Source organism: Chiloscyllium plagiosum, unplaced genomic scaffold, assembly GCF_037043375.1.
Source record: "Chiloscyllium plagiosum isolate Xiang-an unplaced genomic scaffold, Cpla_swu_hap1 HiC_scaffold_6, whole genome shotgun sequence".
NCBI classification, from domain to species: Eukaryota; Metazoa; Chordata; class Chondrichthyes; order Orectolobiformes; family Hemiscylliidae; genus Chiloscyllium; species Chiloscyllium plagiosum.
Window position 1 is genome coordinate 82,036,656 of NW_028270144.1, and position 23,184 is coordinate 82,059,839.

The window sequence follows — 23,184 nt, forward strand, 5'->3', positions numbered from 1 at the left end:
CCTCGGCCCCCAACGCCTCATCTTCACCATGGATATCCAATCCCTCTACACCTCCATCCGCCATGACCAGGACCTCAAAGCCCTCCGTTTCTTCCTCCCCAGACGTCCCCAACAGTACCCTTCCACCGACACTTTCATTCATTTGGCCGAACTGGTCCTCACCCTTAACAATTTCTCCTTCGAATCCTCCCACTTCCTCCAGAACAAAGGGGTAGCCATGGGCACACGTATGGGCCCCAGCTATGCCTGTCTCTTTGTTGGCTACGTAGAGCAGTTGATCTTCCGTAATTACACCAGCACCACTCCCCACCTCTTCCTCCCCTACATTGATGACTGCATTGGCGCCACTTTGTGCTCCCGCGAGGAGGTTGAGCAATTCATCAACTTCACCAATACATTCCACCCTGACCTTAAATTTACCTGGACCATCTCTGACACCTCCCTCCCCTTCCTGGACCTCTCCATCTCCATTAATGACGACCGACTTGACACTGACATTTTTTACAAACCCACCGACTCCCACAGCTACATGGATTACACCTCTTGCAAAAATGCCATCCCATATTCCCAATTCCTCCGCCTCTGCCGGATCTGCTCCCAGGAGGACCAGTTCCACCACAGAACACACCAGATGGCCTCCTCCTTTAGAGACCGCAATTTCTCTTCCCATGTGGTTAAAGATGCCCTCCAACGCATCTCGTCTACATCCCGCACCTCCGCCCTCAGACCCCACCCCTCCAACCGTAACAAGGACAGAACGCCCCTGGTGCTCACCTTCCACCCTACCAACCTTCGCATAAATCAAATCATCTGCCAACATTTCCGCCACCTCCAAACAGACCCCACCACCAGGGATATATTTCCCTCCCCACCCCTTTCCGCCTTCCGCAAAGACCATTCCCTCCGTGACTAACTGGTCAGGTCCACGCCCCCCTACGACCCACCCTCCCATCCTGGCACTTGCCCCTGCCACCGCAGGAACAGTAAAACCTGCGCCCACACCTCCTCCCTCTCCTCTATCCAAGGCCCTAAAGGAGCCTTCCACATCCATCAAAATTTTACTTGCACATCCACTAATATCATTTATCTATCCGTTGCTCCCGATGCGGTCTCCTCTACATTGGGGAGACTGGGCGCCTCCTAGCAGAGCGTTTTAGGGAACATCTCCGGGACACCCGCACCAATCAACCACACCGTACTGTGGCCCAAAATTTCAACTCCCCCTCCCACTCTGCCGAGGACATGGAGGTCCTGGGCCTCCTTCACCGCCGCTACCTCACCACCAGACGCCTGGAGGAAGAACGCCTCATCTTCCGCCTCGGAACACTTCAACCCCAGGGCATCAATGTGGACTTCAACACTTTCCTCATTTCCCCTTCCCCACCTCACCCTAGTTCTAAATTTCCAGCTCAGCACTGTCCCCATGACTTGTCCGGACTTGTCCTACCTGCCTAACTCCTTTTCCACCTATCCACTCCACCCTCTCCTCCCTAACCTATCACCTTCAACCCCTCCCCCACTCACCCATTGTACTCTATGCTACTTTCTCCCCACTCCACCCTCCTCTAGCTTATCTCTCCACGCTTCAGGCTCACTGCCTTTATTCCTGATGAAGGGCTTTTGCCCGAAACGTCGATTTCGAAGCTCCTTGGATGCTGCCTGAATTTCTGTGCTCTTCCAGCACCACTAATCCAGAACCAGGATATTTGATTTGAATGCTCACTGCCCTGTGAAATATTGCAGCTAGGATGCTGAATATTAGCACCCCTTTCTGTAGATTAACTAACCTTCTGTTCCCATGGTTAACTGACCGATACTGCAGGACTAGCAACATTTTTCCTATCAACTGTGATTGAAACTGTATTGTCTTGTAATTAACATCGCTCTCTTGTAACCTTGTAAGAACTGACTGTACCTGAAACTCGGGGAAGAGGACTTTTGACTCAGCTGTGCAGAGTGTCTGTTTTGCATATGTGCAGTCAATCTTTCTTCCCACAATATCATGAAATAAACCAGTATTGGTCAATTTCACAAGATCAGCATATGGGCCTTAATTATAATTGAACAATTCTCTGACAATATCAACAAACAAAATGGGAGTTTATTACAACTAGCCTGCACACCCTGCCATCACGGACCTTAAAAATTTCAAGCTAATATTCTGACTCCCTAACACCATAGCCAAGCTCTAACCAATGGATCAGGGGAGATTAGGAACCTGAAAACTGGTGTAAGCTATGAATAATTAGAGTAAAGGACTTTTCTTTTATACATTTATGGCTTTACTGTGTTCATTTGGTACTTTTAACATAGATTGTATTTGTAGGCAAATCATGTTACAGTAGGGTTTCTTCAACTAATTTGAAAATGCACTTAATATAAATTTGTGGTTAGATCTCCTAGGATTTTACTTATTGGGAGTTTACCACAGTCCCAAGAACAGTAACTACAATGTATGTCTTTGAAATGAAATGTTATTTACTTTTCAAAATTCAGTGCATTGGTCCATTCAAGTAATTCATCCACCTCCCAATCGAGGATAGAATTAGGGCCTTTCTGCTCTACGCTGTCAATTAAACCTTCTGTCGCTCTCTGCACTAGGACAGCTGTATTTGGATTCAGTGTCTGGGCTTGCAGTATGCCATCCTGGTACCTGGAAGATACAAAATAAAACAACTTGAGGAACAGAGCTTAATTGCTGTTTTGTTTAGCGACTGTCATTGTTTCTTGCTAGTTTTCTCTCATACTCAAATTTGTCCCTCTTTATTATATTTTTCTGTCATCCTTTGCTGATCTCTAAAATTTCCTCAATCTTCTTGTCTAACATAAAACTTAATGGAACTATATGCATTTATTTTCAAATTGGTATCAACTTTAACATCTTTAGTAAGTCATGGATAGTACATCTATTTGGTACAGAGTTTAGAGTTACAGGGTTTTACAGTATGAAAAGAGAGCTTTTGGCCCATTATGTCCATGTTGGTCATCAAACACTCTGTACTCTCATTCCACTTTCTCCACTTTGGCCTGGAGCTTTGTATATGTTTCACATATTTATCTGAATATGTTTTTAAGTTTGCAATGGTTCTCACCTCTAGCAGCCTTTCAGGGAGTGAGTTCCAGATACCATCACCTTCTGGAGGAAAAAACTTCCATAAATCAACCCCTCCCCCACCTTAAATCAATGCTTGATCCTTTTACTAAGGCTGAAAGTTTCTTCCCATTTACCTTTATCTATGCCCCTCAATGTTGTACATCTCAATCGGACTCCCCACTCAGCTATCTCTACTCAAAGGAAAACAACCCCAGCCTATCTAGTCTCTCCTCATAGCTGAAATGGTCCAGCCCAAGTATAATCCTGGTGAATATCCTCGGCACCCCGTCTATTACAATGTTCTTCCTATTGTGTGTGACAAGAACAGCTGTGGGCCAACTGATGTCTTACACAGCCCCATCTCTTCAACGCTTTGACTAACAAAGACAAATAAGACAAATAAGACGAGTTTCTCTTAGGTCTTCTTAACCATCTATCAATCTGTACTATTGCCTTCAAGAATCTGTTGACATGCACACCAAGGTCCCTCTGATCCTCAGTATTTTATAGGGTTCTATCATTCATCATGTACTCCTTTGCGTTGTTAGCCCTCCCAAAATGCATCGTTTTACACTTTTCAGGATAAAATTTCATTTGCCAATGATCTGCCCATCCGACCAACCTGTCAATATCAGCCTGTAGTCTAGGCTTCCCACCTCAATACTTACCAAACCAGCAATACCTCCTGCCTCTCAATTGTGATTTGTTCAACTCAATCACAGTACTCTTCCAAGATTTCTCTGCCTACATGGTTCTTCTCTCTTGTGTAGTACTCATATAGTATACAGATGTATAGTACTCATTAAACATTACCTACATTTTCCAGTTCCATCCACAGTTTGCCCTTTAGGTCCTTAATGGGCCCCACTCTCTCCCTGTTCCCCTGATGTATTTTTTCTGGTTATCATCTTGCCCCTATATACTAGACTTACAAAATGCTTTTGCATTTTCCTTTATTTTACCCACTACTATTTTTTGTGTCTCCTCTACACTTAATTTATTTATGAAGTAACCCACTGCACATTCTCTACATCTCTAGAGTTTCTGGTATTCTGAGACCTCAGTATGAAGCAGAAGCTTCCATTTTTACCCTTATATAATCTTATTTTGTCAACATCCAGAGTTCTCTGGAAATTTTGGTCCAATCTCCCTCTTTTCAAGAACATGTTGGTTTTGCACTATTTCCTTTTAAATGACTCTGCAAACTTTGATTTTTCTACAACCAATTGCTCCCAGTCCACTTTGACTAGGTCTGGTCTTATAATATTAGAAATCAGCTTTCTCTCCAGTTCAAAACCTTTATTTTTAGGTTTCTAGAAAGCATCTTTATCCTTTCTCCGTGATTATTTTAAATATTACTAAGTTATAGTGACTATCACAGAAATGCTGTCCCATCCCACTGTACCACTTGCCTCGCTTCACTTCCTAAGTAGGTTGAGCACGCCTTTTGCATATTGTCTATCCCAGTTGGTATTGGGCAAGTTTCCTCATTTAATTTTCATATAACATTTTACATGATTCTGCATAAATTGGACAGCACATGCTGAAGAAGAACTAGAAACATTAACTCTATTCCACAGACACTGCCAGACCTGCTAAGCTTATTCAGCAATTTCTGCTTGAGTTTGTTTCAGATCTCCAGTATCTGCAATTCTTTGTTATATTTTAGCATCAAAGTGCTTAATTGGTGCTTGTATCCAATAAACTTTCTGGCTGGTGGGAGTAAGGAGTTAATTGTCCCTGGAAGTTGCTACTCCAACAATTAGCACACTAAATCCCAGTTTATCGCAACAAGCATTCCACAAAACAAGAAACTCTCAAATTCAACAGTTTTCAATTTTTTTAAAGTTGAAACTCCCTCTGCAGGTTCAATTGAGTAAAGTTCACTGCCAAATCCTGATCTGTCATGCAACGCTCCATTGGTTACAGGTGGCAATTCTTGGCCTTAATGCCAAATCAGAGCAGGAACAGATTCAGAGGTGAGGTCCCTCAAGAAAATAAAGATAGGATTCAAATCACACTCACTTTCAAGACTCATGTGAATAATAATTGTTTGAGCAAGGGTCAGTGAGCAATTACTGTTTCTACAATGAATTGACCACTTTCTGGAGAAATTGGGAGAGAACAAAATTGAGGGAAATGAAAAGTAAAGTGGTGCAGATGGATTTTTGTTGACTCTCCTCAATCCTTTAATGATTTGGAGAGGTTTCCTGCAATTTTACTTGGATAGCAAGCACAATGTCCCAAGTTTGAATCAAAAACAGAAATTGTTGGAGAAACTCAGCAGGTCTGGCAGCATTTGTGGAGAGAAAATAGATTTAACATTGAGTCCTGTGACCCTTCTTCAAAAAGGGTTCACTTGAATAAATTTCAATGCTGAACTCTGGTCTGTCTTGCAATGATCTACTGGGTAATGTCCTGGCCTATGCCAGTTCTCGTATCAGTTCAGAAGCTGGATCACGGGATTCAAAATCTTAACTCTGTTTCTCTCCACAGATGCTGCCATACTTGTTAAGTTTCTCCAGCAATTTCTGTTTGTTTCAGATTTTCAACATCCGCAGTTCTTTATTTTATTTTTGCCAACGATTGAATGTTTAGACTTTGACTCCAGAAAAAGTTAGGTACTATAGGACTATCCATTGCTCCGAATGTGCCTCATCCAACTTTGATGTAAATTTGTTCAAACTCACATTTTTTTCATCCATTCAATTTTTTTTTGTTTTTGCTTTCTCTTGGCATCTTGTTTTCTCTGGAGGGTGCAGTGGTGAAAAGTTGTTCTTTTTCTGTTAGGTTCAAATTCCATATAATCTACTGTAGTTCCAAGGTACTGAACAGAAACCAAAACAAATTTAATGTGAATCTAATTAATAAACAAAGCACTAAAGCTTTTATGTATAATGGATAAAACTAGATTTACCAAACAATGAATAACATTAGTTTAGGATTTGTTTTTGAATGGAGTCACAAAGAGTGGATAACACACATCATGAAATTATTACATAGAATTTGATATACATTATAATATTGGAACAGGCGATTCAATCTAACCAAACATTCATACCCTCCATATAAGTATTGATCCCAATTCCACGTATCCATCCTGTTCCTATTTATCTTTATTGCTTTTTTCCTCTAACCATCTATCTTAATCCATCGTTAAATGTTGACACAATCATTTCTTCAATTGCTAACTCTAGTAGTGCATTGCACTTCCTTACAAACCTTTGTATGAAAGAAGGTTTCTGTTACTCTCTGTTCTGAAGTCACTTAATATTCAGTCTGCATAACACTGTAATTTACTCTTATTGTCAAATATTTACTTAACAATTGAGGAGAAAGGAACTTAAATAGAATACACAGGTTTGCCTTGTTAAAAGAGGGCAAGGAATAGATCAAATCAGAATGTGAAGTAGGTAGCATTGTATGCCTTTGTTAATTTACTAAATCTTTTATTTACTAACCAACTAAAAAAGTCATTATAGCGTTGCTTTGGTATCTGAAACAAAAGCAGCACTGATATGCAATCTTGAATTTTGGCTGGAACTATTTTGAGTGCTCCTAACAACAAACATTCAAAAGAATAAACATTGTATTTTTTAACTTTTATTTAGCTGTTTCTGCGTTAGGATTAACCTTTATACACACTCAGCTGTGACCACCCACTGTCAGGGATAATCTTAGATACACTCAACTGTGAATATCCTACCTCAGGATTAATCTTACGTACACTCATCTGGCACCACCCATGTTTGGGACATGCACAGTTCTTATTCTATCATATAATCTCAACATAATTTTCACACATATTGACCCAGAATTAGTGGTCAGCTGTAAATCAAGAACACTGCAGACCTTGAAGTAAGCAATGCTGAGAGATGAAGCAGTCTGCCTGGCAAGAATTTCACCTCATCGCAGTGCAGTAGTATTGAACAAGCTTTAAAGGTTTTATGATTTTTCTATGTGGAACAAAAATTTGAAATTCTTGATGATGTCAATGGTTGCCAATTCTGGGGATGATTCACAGGGTCAAAATTCTGAGTAACATCTTCAGGATTTCCAAACTAATCTACATGTGCCCCACATCCTGAAATTATGGTCAGCATCAGAGAGGCAACACTAGAAAATGCTAGCAGTTCACTGATAAATACATGGAGTAAATTCATAGCCTTTACATACAGTCTGCTTCAACAACCTGCCCATCACAGAAGTCAGAAACAGTTAACCATCACCATCTCATTCAAAGGTGCATCTCAGACACCCTAACTGTCATCATGCACTTTAGTTCCAATTACCCAAATTAAGTTATCCTGCATTGACCCATCTTTTGCTTCTCTCCAATTTAGGACACTAACAAAATTACAACAAATAAAAAACCCTAAACTAAGTTAACGATTCAAGTCCTGTTTTGCCTAATATTTATACGTTAGAGTTTTATGCCAGCCCAAGTAATTTCTGCATATACCTTAAATGTCAGTTAAATGCCCTGTAAATTGAGGTCTCCAAGTAGGTTAGATATCTGCAGCTTATTTCTTGCATAATTGGAAATTGAGATTTAACCTTGTCTGAAAGACTCCTCCAATCATTATTCTCCAATCGTTTGTACCATCCATTGTGATCATCTTCCTCTTTTTTTACAGAGTTATGGTTGTGAATTTGTCTGGGTGGTTCCTGTTTGGTAGCAGGATGTGTATAATCTTTGGGACTGTTTGCACATAGATCCACAATTGGTCGATGAGTGAATATTTTGTAGTAGATTTTTGGAGGAAATGTTTCCTATGAAGCAGATAAGGAAAGAAAAAGAAAAAAAGACTAATGTTGGTCTTTTCATGGCCACAAGATATTGTAAAGCTCTTTTCATCAACAAAATACTTTTGAAGCATCAATGTTAACCATGGCCATAAAACCCTGTGGATATTATTGATTTCATTGCTTGCTCTTTGGTATCACATCTGCAGTGATTGTAATGAGGTTAGCCAGGTGGACCTCATAGTTAGTCTGGTCAAATTGGGGAGCATTTTATGATAGGTAAGAACAGGCGTGTCAGATATCCCTATCACTCAGAGCTAGCTCTGAGTGAGCTGGGACAGTGTCAAGAACCTTCCATATGTAAATAAAGGGTGACTTGTTGATGGGATACCCGCCGCTGGAGAGTTATTTCAACATCTATGCCTGAGAGTTTCCAGTGAACATTGCCCAACATGTTGGAAGCTGTGGAAGGTGTTGTATGTCATGTGAATGACATTCTCATCTATGGATCTACTAAAGCTCAACATGATGATAGAATAATGACAGTCTTGACTAAGTCATAAGATGCTGAGTTGAAACTTAACAAGTTCTCTCAACCAATGATTAAAATTTTGGGCCATGCTGCTCATGCAACAGGAATAATGGCCACCCTGAGAAGACAAAAGCTATCAGGACATCTATTACCCAAAAATATCCCCAAAAATTCATCAGAATGGGAAACCGGATGGGAAAATTCTTACTTCATTCAGCCCAAATTAATGGACCTCTCAGTCAATGGTTGAAACAAGATCCAGAATGGTGTGGGAGTGAATATCAACTCCACACATTTTCTAAATTAAATAAATGCTCATTTTGGTCAAGGTCTTTGCCTATCACGATCTGGTATTAATAATGGTAGATGTATCATGCATAGGTCTAAGGTCAGCAATATGGGGCAGACAATCTACCCATTCCCAAATAAAAAATCCGTTGTGTAACTCCAGGACAAACAGAATTCAGGAATAGTAATAGCATGGCCTTACTAGGCAAGATCATAAAGTTGAGTGAAGGATTAATTGTAGCTTTATTCTAGGATAGCTAGAGGTTGTTGCAAAACTGTAGTGTGTAGGGTTCCAGACAAAATGCCCTCTCTGAACATCATCTGTATATAAATAAAGTTTACCTAGATGAGTTTGAATCTCATCTTCTGCCGTATATACTTGGAGACTGGTGCACTGAGTGAGATAATTTCTTGATAGACAGATGAATCTCTACCAAGGTGAAGATGCAGGTTAGTGTCATGGCCTAGCCTTGGCAATGGTTATTTTGGCAGTAATAGGCATATGAACTTGCCATCTCCTAGAAAAGGAAAATTCCAGACTTTGGGAATTGAAAGGCACTGCAGAAGTGCCTTAAATGTTATCTTGCTGAACCAGCATTGTTCAACAGCATCTGGACATTGTCAGATAAGGTCTAATGAAAATGTCATGTAAATTTTATTGTCATGTAACCTTTTATATTAAGATAATTCCAAGTCAACTATTTCTAAATAAATTAATTTCATGAACAAATGTGCATAACATCCAAATTATTTCAGCACCAAACAACTGGAATAGTCAAAAGTGAAATGTTCCAATAGTGCAAAAGAAAATTAAGATCACTTACTCCTCCTAGTCTGAATCGGACATGAACTCCTGCAGCACTGTCCAGGAATCCTGCCTGTGAATATGTACCAGCAATAAATTTCAATTATGCAGTCTCAATTTTCTATAATAATCATCTGTATATGTTTTAAATTTAACCATGTAGAGTCAGAATTTGCATGCAAATTATGACCATGTTTTATTTAGGATACAGAAAACTATTAAAAAACAAGTAAACTCTAATCACCCAAAACAGAGTGTGAGTACGAAATTTAAATTTACGAAAGAATTTAGTGTCATTATTTATAATGGGATAATAGGCAATACTTGGATTCTGGGTTTGGAGTCAGCACCTGAATTTCTGGGTGGTGGGGTACAAATGGAGATGATAATATTACACTGTGTCTGTGTGTGTGTGTGTGTGTGTGTGTGTGTGTGTGGTGGGGGGGGGGGGGGGGGGGGAGGAAGTGAATAGTTAGCTGGTAGTGATGTTTCCTACATTTACAATTAGTGGCCAGAGTGTGTGTTCATTGCCAATTAAATATGGCAGGCAGGCTGTATTACCAACCCCAGCTTCCCAAAGTTGACCTTAATTAACCTTGTTAAAAATCACACAACACCAGGTTATAGTCCAACAGGTTTAATTGGAAGCACACTAGCTTTCGGAGCGTTGCTCCTTCATCAACAACGCTCCGAAAGCTAGTGTGCTTCCAATTAAACCTGTTGGACTATAACCTGGTGTTGTGTGATTTTTAACTTGTACACCCCAGTCCAACACCGGCATCTCCAAATCTTAATTAACCTTTTAATTCTTGTTGATTGGCTTACCCATCCTGCCTCCCACTTGTTGGCAGATAACCCCAGTGACTAAAACTATACCTCTTGGTAAAATGGCCCAAGTGGCAGATATTGCCAGCAAACTGGCTGATGATCTGAATGTGCTCCCATGCTCAAATCAATCCTGCCCAATATCTTCCCATTTGCCCACTCTCTCTGGCTGATATTGTACACAGTATTTGCACACAGTAGTTTGGATGTGGTCTTACCAATGGCCTGTAGAAGTGAAGAATAATTTCCATATTTTTGTTACAATTCACCTCACAATAAACAATAACATTCTATTAGCTTTCCTAATTACTTGTTGTACCTGTATATTAGCATTTTGCAAATCCTGCACTAGGACATCCAGATCCCTCTGTAATTTTTCACCATTTAGATAATATGCTAAAAGAATGAAATCTTGCTTCCAGTAAGTTTTTTTTCCACTCGTGAGATATGGTTGTCACTTGTTAGGCCAGCATTTAGTGCCCATTCTCTGTTGCCTTTGAGAATGTGGCAGTGAGCTTTCTTCTTGAACTCCTGCAGTCCATGTGCTGTAGATGGACCCACAATAGCATTAGTGAGGGAATTTCAGGATTTTGACCCCATAACACTGAATGAACAGTGACATATTTCCAAGTAGGATGGAGAGTGACTTGAAGTGGAACGTGCAGGTGTGATATTGCCATGTATCTGCTGTTGTTGTCCTTCCAAATGATACTGGTCATGGATTTGGAAAGTGCTTTCTAAGGAGCTTTGATGAATTTCTGCAGGGCATCTTGTAGTTAATACACATTGCTATTAATTGAACATTGGAGAGATAGTTGAAGAGCTTGTAAGTATGAAGGTTTGGGTCAGAAGCTATCAGTCTTCAGGAAAGGAAGGTGCAGTCCTTTACTCTGCAGTATAAAACATTTCAAGCCTGAAGAAAGCCAGGTAATTTATTTTCTTCAATTGCTATAAACAATGACTTTTGACAATAATTTGGGGGCTTTATAAGTTGTGAACCAATTACTCTATGCCACTTGCAAGCAAGTGAATGTACCTGGAGAAGACAGATTGAGGCTCGGCAAGTCCTGACAGGCCGAAAGGATCATCTCAATGAATCCTGTGGATCTTTCAACTGTCTTCCTAGTCTTTCCCTCTCTCCATAAAATCAATGTTCTTTTTGTGTCTGTCTATATGTGGGTGGAGGGGGTGTTTTAAAAGAGGGGTTGGTGTTTTAACTGGTAAAGTATATGTTGATGGTTCATAATTGTTTACCTGTAACTAGAATCCATTTATTTGTTATAGTTATTCTTGTTAAGTACAGAAAACTGGGTCTAAAACTCCATTAAATTAGGGAATTTTGCATACTTTTATAAAATCTTTAAATTTTGTGATAACTCCAGGAATAGACGGCTTGATTTCCAATGTCCAACCCCAGTGAGGTGTGATAGTGTTGAATATGAAAAGATCTGTGATAATATCTGATAGTTTTAAGCACACATATGATGCAATTTTCACTAATTCTGATGGCTTAACAGGAACCATGTACCACTTCTGTCTCTATTCCTGGTTCACATGTGATCACACAGCAGGGAAAGTTTCCAGTGCTGAAACCCACCAACAGCTGACAATGTACCAAGTTTGGATAAGCTAAAGAAGAGTCAAAGAGTGTGGTGCTGGAAAAGCACAGCTTGTCAGGCAGCATCCGAGGAGCATGAGAATCAACGTTTCGGGCATAAGTTCTACATCAGGCCATCACCATTCCTGACCGGCTGTGCTTTCCTAGCACCCCATTCTTCGATTCTGATCTCCAGCATCTGCAGTGCTCACTTTCTCCTAAGCTAAAAAAGAGTCCGCTAGGCATATAGGGAAGGTTTTCATCACGGTTGCAATCCCCTGCCCAATTCAACTGCCTTTAACATAAAATTGATCATGGTCATAAAGGTGGAATGAGTCCTTTTCAAATTTAAATATCACTCGTAAATATTTCCCATTATATTTCTTTTTTCATTCATGCATCATCATTTTTGTTGAGAATAGTTTAATTTGACAGCCATATTTGCTGACTTTCCTCATGGTTGGTACACATTGATGGTTCCAAGGCAGTTGGGGACCTTTATTGTTGTAGAAATGTTGTGTTTCTGCTTTCACTTATTATTGAATAGTTATATTAGTGTCCATAGAGTCATAGAGTCCAACAGCATGGAGACAGGCCTGATTTTCTTACTTAAACTGAGTCTTTCCACCCCTCCATGCAGGTTCTTCCCACTTTACTCTGCCATGCCCCAGACCGCACCCTCTGTCCTCTCTTGAAAGCATCTTCAGCTGCTATATGCCCTCAACCCAATTCCACATCACATCCCATTGCTGCTGCATCCTTGCTGGTGCCAAGCGTCCATGCAAGCTGCCATTCTCCTACTCCCCTCCCGTGCCACAGGGTTCAACAAGGAACACTGACCTCAAACACAAATGCACAAAGCCGGCTGTTGCATGCTGTTTTTAAATCAATGTGAATTAGGTGCCAAGAGTTTCGATTCATCGTGCTGTAAAGTTTTACAGCACAGAAAAGAAGCCACTTGGCCCATTATGCCTGCGCAAGTCATCAAACCTCCATCTATTCTAATTCCATTTTTCCTGTACTTGGTCTGTACCCTTGCATGCTATGGCATTTAACATGCTTATATAAATAGTTCCTAAATGTCTTGCTGTCCCTACTACCCCTTTAGTCAGTGAGTTCCAGATATCTACAACCCATTGGGTGAAAAATATATTCTTCAAATCTCCTCAAAACCTCCTGCTCCTTACCTTCAAACTGTGCTCCCTGGTTATTGACCACTCTACTAAGGGGAAATGTTTCTTCCTATCTACTCGGTCTATGCCCCTCAGAAGTTTGTATGCTTCAATCAGATCCCCCATTATTCTTCTGTGATCTAAGGAAAACAGTTCTTAGTGTACTGATGATTTTATTATGAGGGTGGGATGTTATTACAAGGCATGTTTTATAAAATGAGTATTCATGGCAAACACGTATTTTACAAGTAGGAAATCATCACAGGATAGTGCGAACCAGCCATCGGGAAAGCAAAATTTCAACTCACAATTAATTAAATCACCCTGTTTGCCATGCTTCCTGGTCTTGCATGTCCCTAAAAATCCCCTGCCAATGAACTTTCTTACCTCAATTGGATTAATACATTTCATCATAAATCGAGGGTTTCCTTGTCCTTTGAAATTAATCATATTTTTGTAATGCTTAAACAGCTGTGTATCCTGCAAATAGCAAAACAAATTTTATAATTACCATTTATAATCTCGAAAAATAAATAAACATTCCTCAAAAAAGGATGAATTAATTAATTTAATTTGAAATCAGGAGGTGTGTGGGCAAATGTTGCATATTTAAGTTGCATTTTATAATTGAGGCACATATGCAGTTGATGAATTTTAGTCATGGTAATTATTTTTAAAATAATTTTTAATTTCAACAGGGCATCTCCTGGATGCCCACTGTAACTGTTATAGAAGATATGCAGAAATCATGGGCAAGAGTTTGGTGGAATGTTACATTATCTTGAGTGGAATGGGTAATAGTGGCAAAAGTGGGCAAATATGGTGAAAATGAAGAGAAATCAGAAATTCAATGTTGAGAAAAATATTTTCTGATTTTCCACTTAATGTTTTAAACAGAGTTCAGAATATCACTATTGAGAGGTGATTGCCTTATTTACATAGATCTGCCGTTGGAAGAAGATGGTGGCTAAATGATAATGTCATTGGACTGTTAATCCAGAACCCCAGGCTGGACAATTTCTCAGCGAGTAGGCTCTTCAGTGAAAAGTTACAGGCCATCAGCCTGTCCGGGTAATATTGTTTTTTAGAGCACAAGCTCTTCAGGGCTAAGTTATAGGCTGTCAGTTTGTGCGACTTGCATTGCTTTTTAGAGCAGACAGAAAGACAGCATCGCAGTATTCAGAACACTGAACAATTAAAGGGCTGGGCATGGTGCAAATGGTACTGTACAACATCAATGTCATACCTATACAAGCCAGAGCATATGCAGCTTATGCACACTCCATATACTCTAAACAAATGGCCAAGTTCGAAAGTCAAAGGGGTCAGTTCTTAGTGGAATCAAGGAGGCCTATGGATAGTCCGGGGTGGCCATTGGAGTTAGTCAAAGGTCTCATTTGATTCCAGTCCAGGAGGTCTGTCAGTTAAGCAAGCGCTGTTCTAGGAATCAGTGTCTTTGCAGTCCAGGGTTGAGTCACACTCAGTCCTGCAAGTCACCTCCTGTTCAGTTAGGTTTTGCTGGGGCCACTCAGCTCCTCAACTCATTACAGCCTTGACTCAAAGATGGACAAAAGAGCTGAATTACAGAGATGAGGTGAGTGTAGATGCCCTTGACATCACGGCCATTATTGACTAAGTGTGGCATCAAGGACCCTAGTAAACCTAAAGTCAATGGGCATTGTGACAAATTCTTTCTGAGTTAGAGTCATGGCGAGCACAGAGGAAGATGGTTCTGGTGTTGCAGGTCAGTTATTTCAATTCCAAGATACATTCCCAGGAGCTTCTCAGGGTCCAATGTCATAGGTCCAACCATCTTCAGCTGCTTCATCAATGCCATTTCCTCCATCATAAGTTCCAGAAGGCAGCTCACACTACTTCTCAAGGGCACCTAAAATGGGTAGTGAATGCTGGCTTAGACCCATAAATGATTTTTTAAAAATGTGTTGCCAGTCTAGAGATGACAGGTAGGTCTGTTTGATTACTGTGGAGACATAAGTATGGGGCTAGGCCATTCTCAGTCAGAATGATTCTACCAGATCAGTCCGAAGAGGCATGGGGATTTGGATATGAATAGTCACGGGCCCGTCGATGGTGTCCCTGGGAAGCAGATAGCTCAAGTCTGGGACAGGGCTCATTAAACTTGGTTGATAATGGAATAATTAGAGTAAAAAGGAGAAATTCAAGATAAAAGTATGAGATTTCAGAGCACCGGAAGAGAGGGGAGTCTGGGAGGGGAAATTTTCATAAGCTACCATCGCTATGGCCTCTACATGAGCATTGCACAGCAATTTGCAAAGTTATGTGTTCTGGGAGTAACACTGGTTATACAAATAGTGTTATGACATTGCAAGTGTACTGTACATTTAAGAGAGTTGAAAGGCTGGCAAGGATTTAGCAAGCACACGGAGTATTGGAAAATTTCAAATGTAACTGTGGATTGAAACAATTGGCTAACAGCTGTGTTGCCAGGATACAAGAACAGTTTAAATGATGCCCCACATACAGAAGTCCAATCAAATTTGAAAAAATGTTTTGATAACACTGAACCAATGAAATAATCCAATGTTTTGGGGTATAAACATTTTGAACAGTTAGCGACAGCGGCAAAGAGCAGCCAGCACCAACAAGTAGAGAGACTGCGTGCAGAAAGATCTTCTCTTAAAGGTACCTTTATCGATCAAAGACCTGTGAAGCAGAATCCCTAAGAAGAAAGGAAGACAGAGGAAAATCTACAGAGGAAACATTCACTGCACCCGGTGTGGTCTCCTCTACATCAGGGAGACAGGACGCTTTCTTGCGGATCATTTCAGAGAACATCTCTGGACTACCCGCACCCACCAACCCTACCGCTCCGTGGCTGAACACTTCAACTCCCCCTCCCACTTCATCAAATACATGCAGGTCCTGGGCCTTCTCCATCACCACATCCTTACCACCAAAGCCTGGTGGGAGAACGCCTCATATTCCACCTTGGGATCCTGCAACCACATGGGACAAATGTGGATTTCAACAGCTTCCTCATTTCCCCTCCCCCCACATTATCCCAGTCCCAAGCCTCTAACTCTGCACCACCCTCTGGACCTGTCAATCACTCCCCCCTCTGACTCCCCTTCTCCTCACCTTCATCCACCTATCACTTTCTCAGCTACCCACTCCACCCCCTTCCCATTTTTCTCTCAGCCCTGGCCCACAAGCCTCAATCCTGATGAAGGGCTTATGCCCGAAACATCAATTCTCCTGCTCCTCAGATGCTGCCTGACATGACGTGCTTTCCTAGCAACATACTCTTGACTCTGATCTCCAGCATCTGCAGTCCTCACTTTCTCCAATATCAGCAGAGCCTTGCAGTACAGCCCAGATCTGCATCACTGAATTAAGACCATAAGACATAGGAGTGGAAGTAAGGCCATTTGGCCCATCAAGTCCACTCTGCCATTTAATCATAGCTGATGGGCATTTCAACTCCACTCACCTGCACTCTCCTTATAGCCTTTAATTACTTGTGAGATCAAGAATTTATCAATCTCTACCTTGTCCCGGCCTCCACTATGCTCCATGCCAATGGATTCCACAGGCCCACCACTCTCTGGCTGAAGAAATGTCTCTTCATTTCTATTCTAAATTGACCCCTTCGAATTCTAAAGCTGTGCTCACGGATCCTAATCTCCCCACCTAATGGAAACAACTTCCCAGCATCCATCCTTTCTAAGCCATGCATTATCTTATAAGTTTATATTAGATTTCCCCTCAACCCTCTAAACTCTAATCCTCAGCTGTTCATCGTATGTTAGGCCTATCATTCCAGGGATCATCCGTGTAAATCTCCGCTGGACACACTCCAGTGCCAGTATGTCCTTCCAGAGGTGTGGGGGCCAAAATTAGACATGGTATTCTAAATGGAGCCTAACTAGAGCTTTATAAAGTCTCAGAAGCACATCGCTGCTTTTATATTGCAACCCTCTTGAGATAAATGACAACATTACGCGACTATAAAAATCCCATGCTCAGGTTTCAGCCCATTAAAATTTGTTGCCGGGTGAGCTACAATAGGGTGTTCCTTTGGAGTTACTTTATTTAATTCTTGTAATCAATTGTCAATTGTGTGACCCATCTGGCTTCTTAACTGGCCACTTCGGTGAGATAGTCGTGGATACAGTGGTCCTTAGGACCCCGCGAAACACCAGCACCTTGATAAGTTCATCAACTGCCTTTGCAGCCTCAGGTTTGATTGTATACCCCTTGTGCGGTTATCCTTGGTAATGTGGATGTGCAGAGGGAGTCCATGTACATAGATCCCTGAAAATTGCCACCCAGGTTGATAGTGCTGTTAAGAAGGCATACGGTGTATTAGGTTTTATTGGTACAGGGATTGAGTTCCGAAGCCATAATGTCATGCTGCAACTATACAAAAAGCTAGTGCGGCCACACTTGGAATATTGTTCTGGTTGTGCCATTACAGGAAGGATGTGGAAGCATTGGAAAAGGTGCAGAGGAGATTTCCCAGGATGTACATAGGTACAGATTCTTGAGTACAAATTCTTAGAAGAGAAAAGAAAAATAAAGAAATATAAAGTCCAGCACAACAGGCCTTCAAAAGTACAAAATCATAGTAATACATTAGAAAAATAAATGTAAAAACTCAGAATAACAGTCCTTCCATGATAGTATAGTTAAAAAAAAAGAAATTTTAAAAAAGAGAAGTCAGTGCAATTCATGGTTCTCAGCTCGACAATCAAACCCAACCATTGGAATCCCAGGCTGGACCCCCGTGATGCTGAAGAAAAGCCGCATGGAGTCACAGACTGACGCCGAAGCTGCCAGAGGCGTCTCAGGCCACTGCCAAAGAAAAGTCGCAGGCCACCACCGAGGCTGCTGAAAAGGAGCCCCAGGCCAGTCATCGGAGTCTTGGGTCCAGGCCCGGACCCGGACCCGGACCTGGACCCACTGCTACTTCAGAGCTGTTGCTGAAGCAGCCGAGTTGAAAGAACCAACAGGATGAAGTGACAAGGAATGACCAGATCCATACTGTTCTCTGCTGAAGCAGACTATTGGAGCCTTCTTCCTCACTTGAAGTTGTCAAACAAAGGTAAGGTGGATCTTGATGTTATCAAAAGAAATTTAAAAGAAAAGGATATGGCAGGCCTGATGACAGAAGCAGACAGGTCAGGACCCCGAACACTTCCTACCCTGCTATCGCTATCTTGATGCATAAATCTATAAATCAAAATGCCACGTTATGCCCTTCATAACTGGAGCTGAAAAGGGATGGTCTGGATGCTAATAAAATGGAGGATCGAGAGCAGTCTTCCAGGGATGACACAGAGGATCAGCATCAGGACCTTCACTAGGAAATCCAAAGCATGTGAAATTTCAAGTGCACAAAGCCACACAGAATCTAAATAAAACCTACTTCCAGGAGAAACAAGCTGGATTTAGATTTCTTTTCACTGTGTAGCTTTTTGTGGTTATTGCGTATATGGGAAGCAGCCCCTGGTTAGTCCACAGTACATGTGGACCTGATTATTTTTGCATTCCTTGAACTTTTCAGTTGTTGAATAGATGTTTTCTTATCCATATGCTTAGAGTCGATGGGTGATCTTTCAAGTATCTACACTTTATAGACCCAACACACCTAACAAAGGAGAACACAGCAGTGAGACAGGAAAGTAACACTGCATGCTGCTAATGTTAATTCAAAGTTAAAAATCACACAACACCAGGTTATAGTCCAACAGGTTTAATTGGAAGCACTAGCTTTCGGAGCGCTGATCCTTCATCAGGTGGTTGTGGAGTATAAGATTGTAAGTCACAGAATTTATAGCAAAAGTTTACAGTGTGATGTAACTGAAATTATATATTGAAACTTGGATTGTTTGTTAAGTCTCTTGTCTGTTAGAATGAACATGTTGGTTTCAGTTCTTTCATATGTACATCGCAAAACTTTTTTCATAGTTACATTCTCAGTGAACTTTAACAATTGGTGTCATGTTGGCCCAGATAATGCATTGAAGGTGTGAGCTTCCCTGTCTGTGCCACAATGGTCAGACTGATTCTAATCTAAAAAACGGATTTACAGAATCTTCATGCAGTTTTTGAGCAAAGTAAAATGTAATTCTGCAAGTACTGATTCACCCCACAAATTTGTATGTGCGTGTGTGTGTGTGTGTGTGGTGGTGGGGGGGAGGGAACGGTTTATGAGTGTCTGTGAGAAAGTATGTTATGTGTGTGAGAATGAGTGTAAAGGGGTATAAGTCTGTGACAGGGTGTGTGTGTAAGTTTATGTGTGAGCGTATGAGAGGGAGTGTGTGTGTAGGAGTGTGTGTGTGTGTGTATATCACGCAGTGGGATTACCTGTAGTGTGACATGAATCCAAGGTCCCAGTTGAGGCCATCATCATGGGTGCCGAACTTGGCTATCAGCTTTGCTTGGCCACATTTAGTTGTTGCCTGTCCCAAAGTCCGCCTCGGAGGACAGTCACCCAAAGGTCTGAGGTCGAATGTTCTGGACCGCTGAAGTGTTCTCTGACTGGGATGGAACACCTCTGTCTGTTGATTGTTGTGCAGTGTCCATTCATCAATCAACAACATCATTAATCAACAATCAACAAATAATCCAGGTCCTTTTCAATATATAATTTCAGTTACATCACACTGTAAACTTTATGCTATAAATTCTGTGTCTTCCAATTTTATACTCCACAACCACCTGATGAAGGAGCAGCCCTCTGAAAGCTAGTGCTTTCAATTAAACCTGTTGACTATAGCCTGGTGTTGTGTGATTTTTAACTTTGCACATCCCAGACCAACATCGGCATATCCAAATCAAGGTTAAATCTGTTTTCAAGGTTTCAGTCAGCGTATGATATGAGTGTTGTGCAGTGAAGTCTCTTATGATAGGCAGCAGGTTGAGAGAAATCCTGAGACATCTCCTTTTTACCTTTCCATCATCAGTTAGCCTTTAACATTTCATAGTTCACATATACTGCTAAATTGCTTTCAAATGTTTGAGCATCCTGTAGCACAGTATTTAGCCTGAGAAGGGCAGCACTTTATGTACCTTCTCCTGGCAGACCAATGCTGTTCAAGAGACAGTCGACATATGAACTGCATAATGCACCCCTTAGCCTTGAAAAACAGTGTATTCCTTAAAAAGCTGATAAATAGAATGAAACCTTGCTTCCACTTGTTTTTTTTCTAATTCACTCATGAGATGCGGGTATTGTTGGCTATGCCAGCCTTTGTTGCTCATTCCTAGTTGCCCATGAGAAGACAGTGATGAACTGCATTATTGAATTGCTACAGTCCATGTGTTGTAGGTAGACTCATAATGCTATTAGGTAGATTCAATGTTATTAGGAAGGGAATTCCAGGATTTTACCCAACAATACTGAGGGAATGGTGATGTATTTCTAAGTCAGGATGGTAAGTGACTTGGAATGAAATTTTCAGATGGTGGTACTGTTATCCTTGTCCTTTGAGATGGTAGTGGTTTGGAAGGTGCTGTCAAAGGAACCTTGGTGAATATCTGCATACATCTAGCATGGGGGGTATAGCTCAGTGATAGAGTATTTGACTGCAGATCAAGAGATCCCCAGTTCAAATCCGGGTGCCCCCTAAATTTGTGGGCAGCACGGCCTCACAGCGCCAGAGACCAGGGTTCAATTCCCACCTCAGGCGACTGACTGTGTGAAGTTTGCACATTCTCCCCATGTCTGCGTGGGTTTCCTCCGGGTGCTTCAGTTTCCTCCCACAGTCCAAAAATGTGCAGGTTAGGTGAATTGGCCATGCGCAAAAATGCTGCCAAACCTGCTGCGTTTCCCCAACACTTGTTTTTTTTTAAATTAAAATCAAGCCCCTTATTCAGTCTATCTAAAGAATTTTAAATGATGCAGTAGGTTTATTCAATGAGTAAATAAACTCACAGATGAGCAAAGGCCTAATTTGATCTCCAGTTTATTTTACCTCAATGAGATAATGAAAGATTGTTATAATCAACCTCGGCACAAAAGGAAAATCATCACAGTTCCCTGTCCTGATCTGTATCCAATGACCCTTGCAAGAAAAATATTCTCTTGGCTGTAAAGTGAAGAAAGGATTGAGCTTGTCAAGATACACTACATAGACAAAACATCTCCAATATTTTTGCCATTACTGACATATGCACAATAGCCATTTGGGAAAGCATGTGAAGGTCATTGGTACTTATGTAACTACTGCAGAAAATTGTTCATGCCTTCAGGGAGTAGTGAGAGAAAATTATTAAGAAGTTCCTCCACTCCCATGCTAACATATTTTAACAAACAGAGCAGTAGGGTCAAAATAACATACAAAGCAAAACTTCCAAAAGCATTAATCATTGGACTGTAAGTTTCTGTGAATCGACACTAGATGTCAGCATATTGTCAATATAGCTCTTCAAAGTGTTACACTGTACCTTGTAGTTTCAAACAAAGCTTGCCATGCCTCAGTTAGTTGGGTTGTATGCAAATCCAGTTTCACAAATTTCTATACCTGATCTACTGATGCTGTCTATGTTCAACACAGCAAAACCTGGACAATATCCAAGTTTGGGCTGATAAATGGCAAGAAACATTGATGCCTGAAAGGTGCCAGGCAATAACTATTCCAACAAAAAAAGAATCTCACCATCTCCCCTTGAGATTTAGGTCATGGGGGGATCCAAGATGGCGGTGACCCAGCAAGTCTGAGTCTACAGTGCTCCTCCCAAGACTTGGGCAAAGTGGGTCACCCACCCCCACCACACTCACCAAATCATTTAAAATAGCTGTTTAATTTAATTAGTTGCTTAGTATTAAATTTAAACAATCTAATCTTCAGTAAAAATGACTAAAGGGAAAGGAGCCCGCAGCTCTTAGCAAGCAGGAACCCCTCCCCCACCCTCTCCAGCTGCAGCAGAGGCGTCCGCAGCCGCCCGGGGGGACTTACCTACGGTGGCAAGCCTCGTGGAAATCATCTCCAAACTGGATGCGAAGATCACGCTTTTATTGATGAATCCCCGAAGTCAATGGGACAAACTCTCGGCCGCGCTGCAAAAGCACGACCGAGACATTAAGGAAATCGAGCGCAGAGTCGGAGGGGCGGAGCTAAAGACCGCGATCTCCAAAACTACAGCACAATCGGCCGTGAATCGGGTCCGGACTCTCAAACAGCAAGTCCGGACCTTAGAGAATCATATTGATGACTTCGATAATTGAGGTCGTCGAAAAAATATTCGTTTGCTGGGCCTTCCCGAACGGGAAGAGGAAGGCCAGCTTACAGCGTTTCTCGAACAGTGGCTTCCACAGCTTTTAAATCTGGAGGCTGGATCAGGCCAGGTAAGGGTGGAATAGGCCTACCAGATAGCAATACGCGGGCTGGGCTCGAACCAGGGCCCCCGCCCGGTCCTGTTCCGGCTGCAGAGCTACAAGGAGAGGCAGATACTCCTGGAAGCCTCTAGAAATCTTGGAAAAGATTCCCAAGCCATGATCTATAAAGGATCCAAGATCATGTTATTCCAGGACTTTTCCCCAGCTCTGGTCCAAAAGAGGAAGGCATTCGATGAGGCGAAGAAGTGTTTAAGGGACTTAAATATTCATTACTCCTTACACTACCCAGCGATGCTACGCTTTAACCATGAAGGATCCGTGTATAACTACGGATCGGCGGAAAAGGCTAAGGAATTTTTGGACTCTCTTAGATAAATTGTAAGAGATAATAGATGTTGGTTTGCCTTCCCCCCACTGCGGTTTATGTCCCCTTTTCTTTTTTTTACCTTACTGTTTAATATTATCTTGGGGGGTGGGTAGAGGGATTTATTTATTTGTTCTCTATTTAACGATTTTCTTTCCCCCCCTTGGGTTTTTTTTATTATTCTATATATATATATATATATAAGCCGGGGAATCTAGTTAATGTTGGTGGGGGGAGGTGGTTACCTTATTCTATTTTACCTCTGTCTCTAGGAGCGGGGTTGTTTTCCCTTGTTATTTTGTATTATTATATTTAATTATTATTTGTTGAGGTTGTAATTTTATAGTTATATATGTTTATACATGGTATTAACATTACTAAATATATCCAGGTGTTGGTGTGGGTGGGGGGGTGGGGGTAGGGTGCTCACTGTTAA

At 41.3% G+C, this 23,184-nt stretch overlaps 1 protein-coding gene across 7 annotated transcripts in view; it reads right to left on the minus strand.

Annotated features, from left to right (window-relative positions):
• Nucleotides 1-23,184, minus strand: part of cunh11orf65 (chromosome unknown C11orf65 homolog) — an 85,732-nt gene that overhangs the window by 24,990 nt on the left and 37,558 nt on the right. For 5 of the 7 annotated variants that reach the window (XM_087987797.1, XM_087987796.1, XM_043691846.2 and 2 more), the window contains 5 exons: nucleotides 13,447-13,539; nucleotides 9,485-9,538; nucleotides 7,652-7,867; nucleotides 5,785-5,921; nucleotides 2,483-2,653 (listed from right to left, as the gene is read on the minus strand). In XM_087987797.1, the coding sequence (XP_087843923.1) occupies nucleotides 2,483-2,653; nucleotides 5,785-5,921; nucleotides 7,652-7,867; nucleotides 9,485-9,538; nucleotides 13,447-13,539 (671 nt within the window). Of the gene's footprint in view, nucleotides 1-2,482; nucleotides 2,654-5,784; nucleotides 5,922-7,651; nucleotides 7,868-9,484; nucleotides 9,539-13,446; nucleotides 13,540-19,410; nucleotides 19,605-23,184 lie in introns of all 7 variants that reach the window. The other 2 variants (XM_087987801.1, XM_087987798.1) reach the window with 2 other exon arrangements.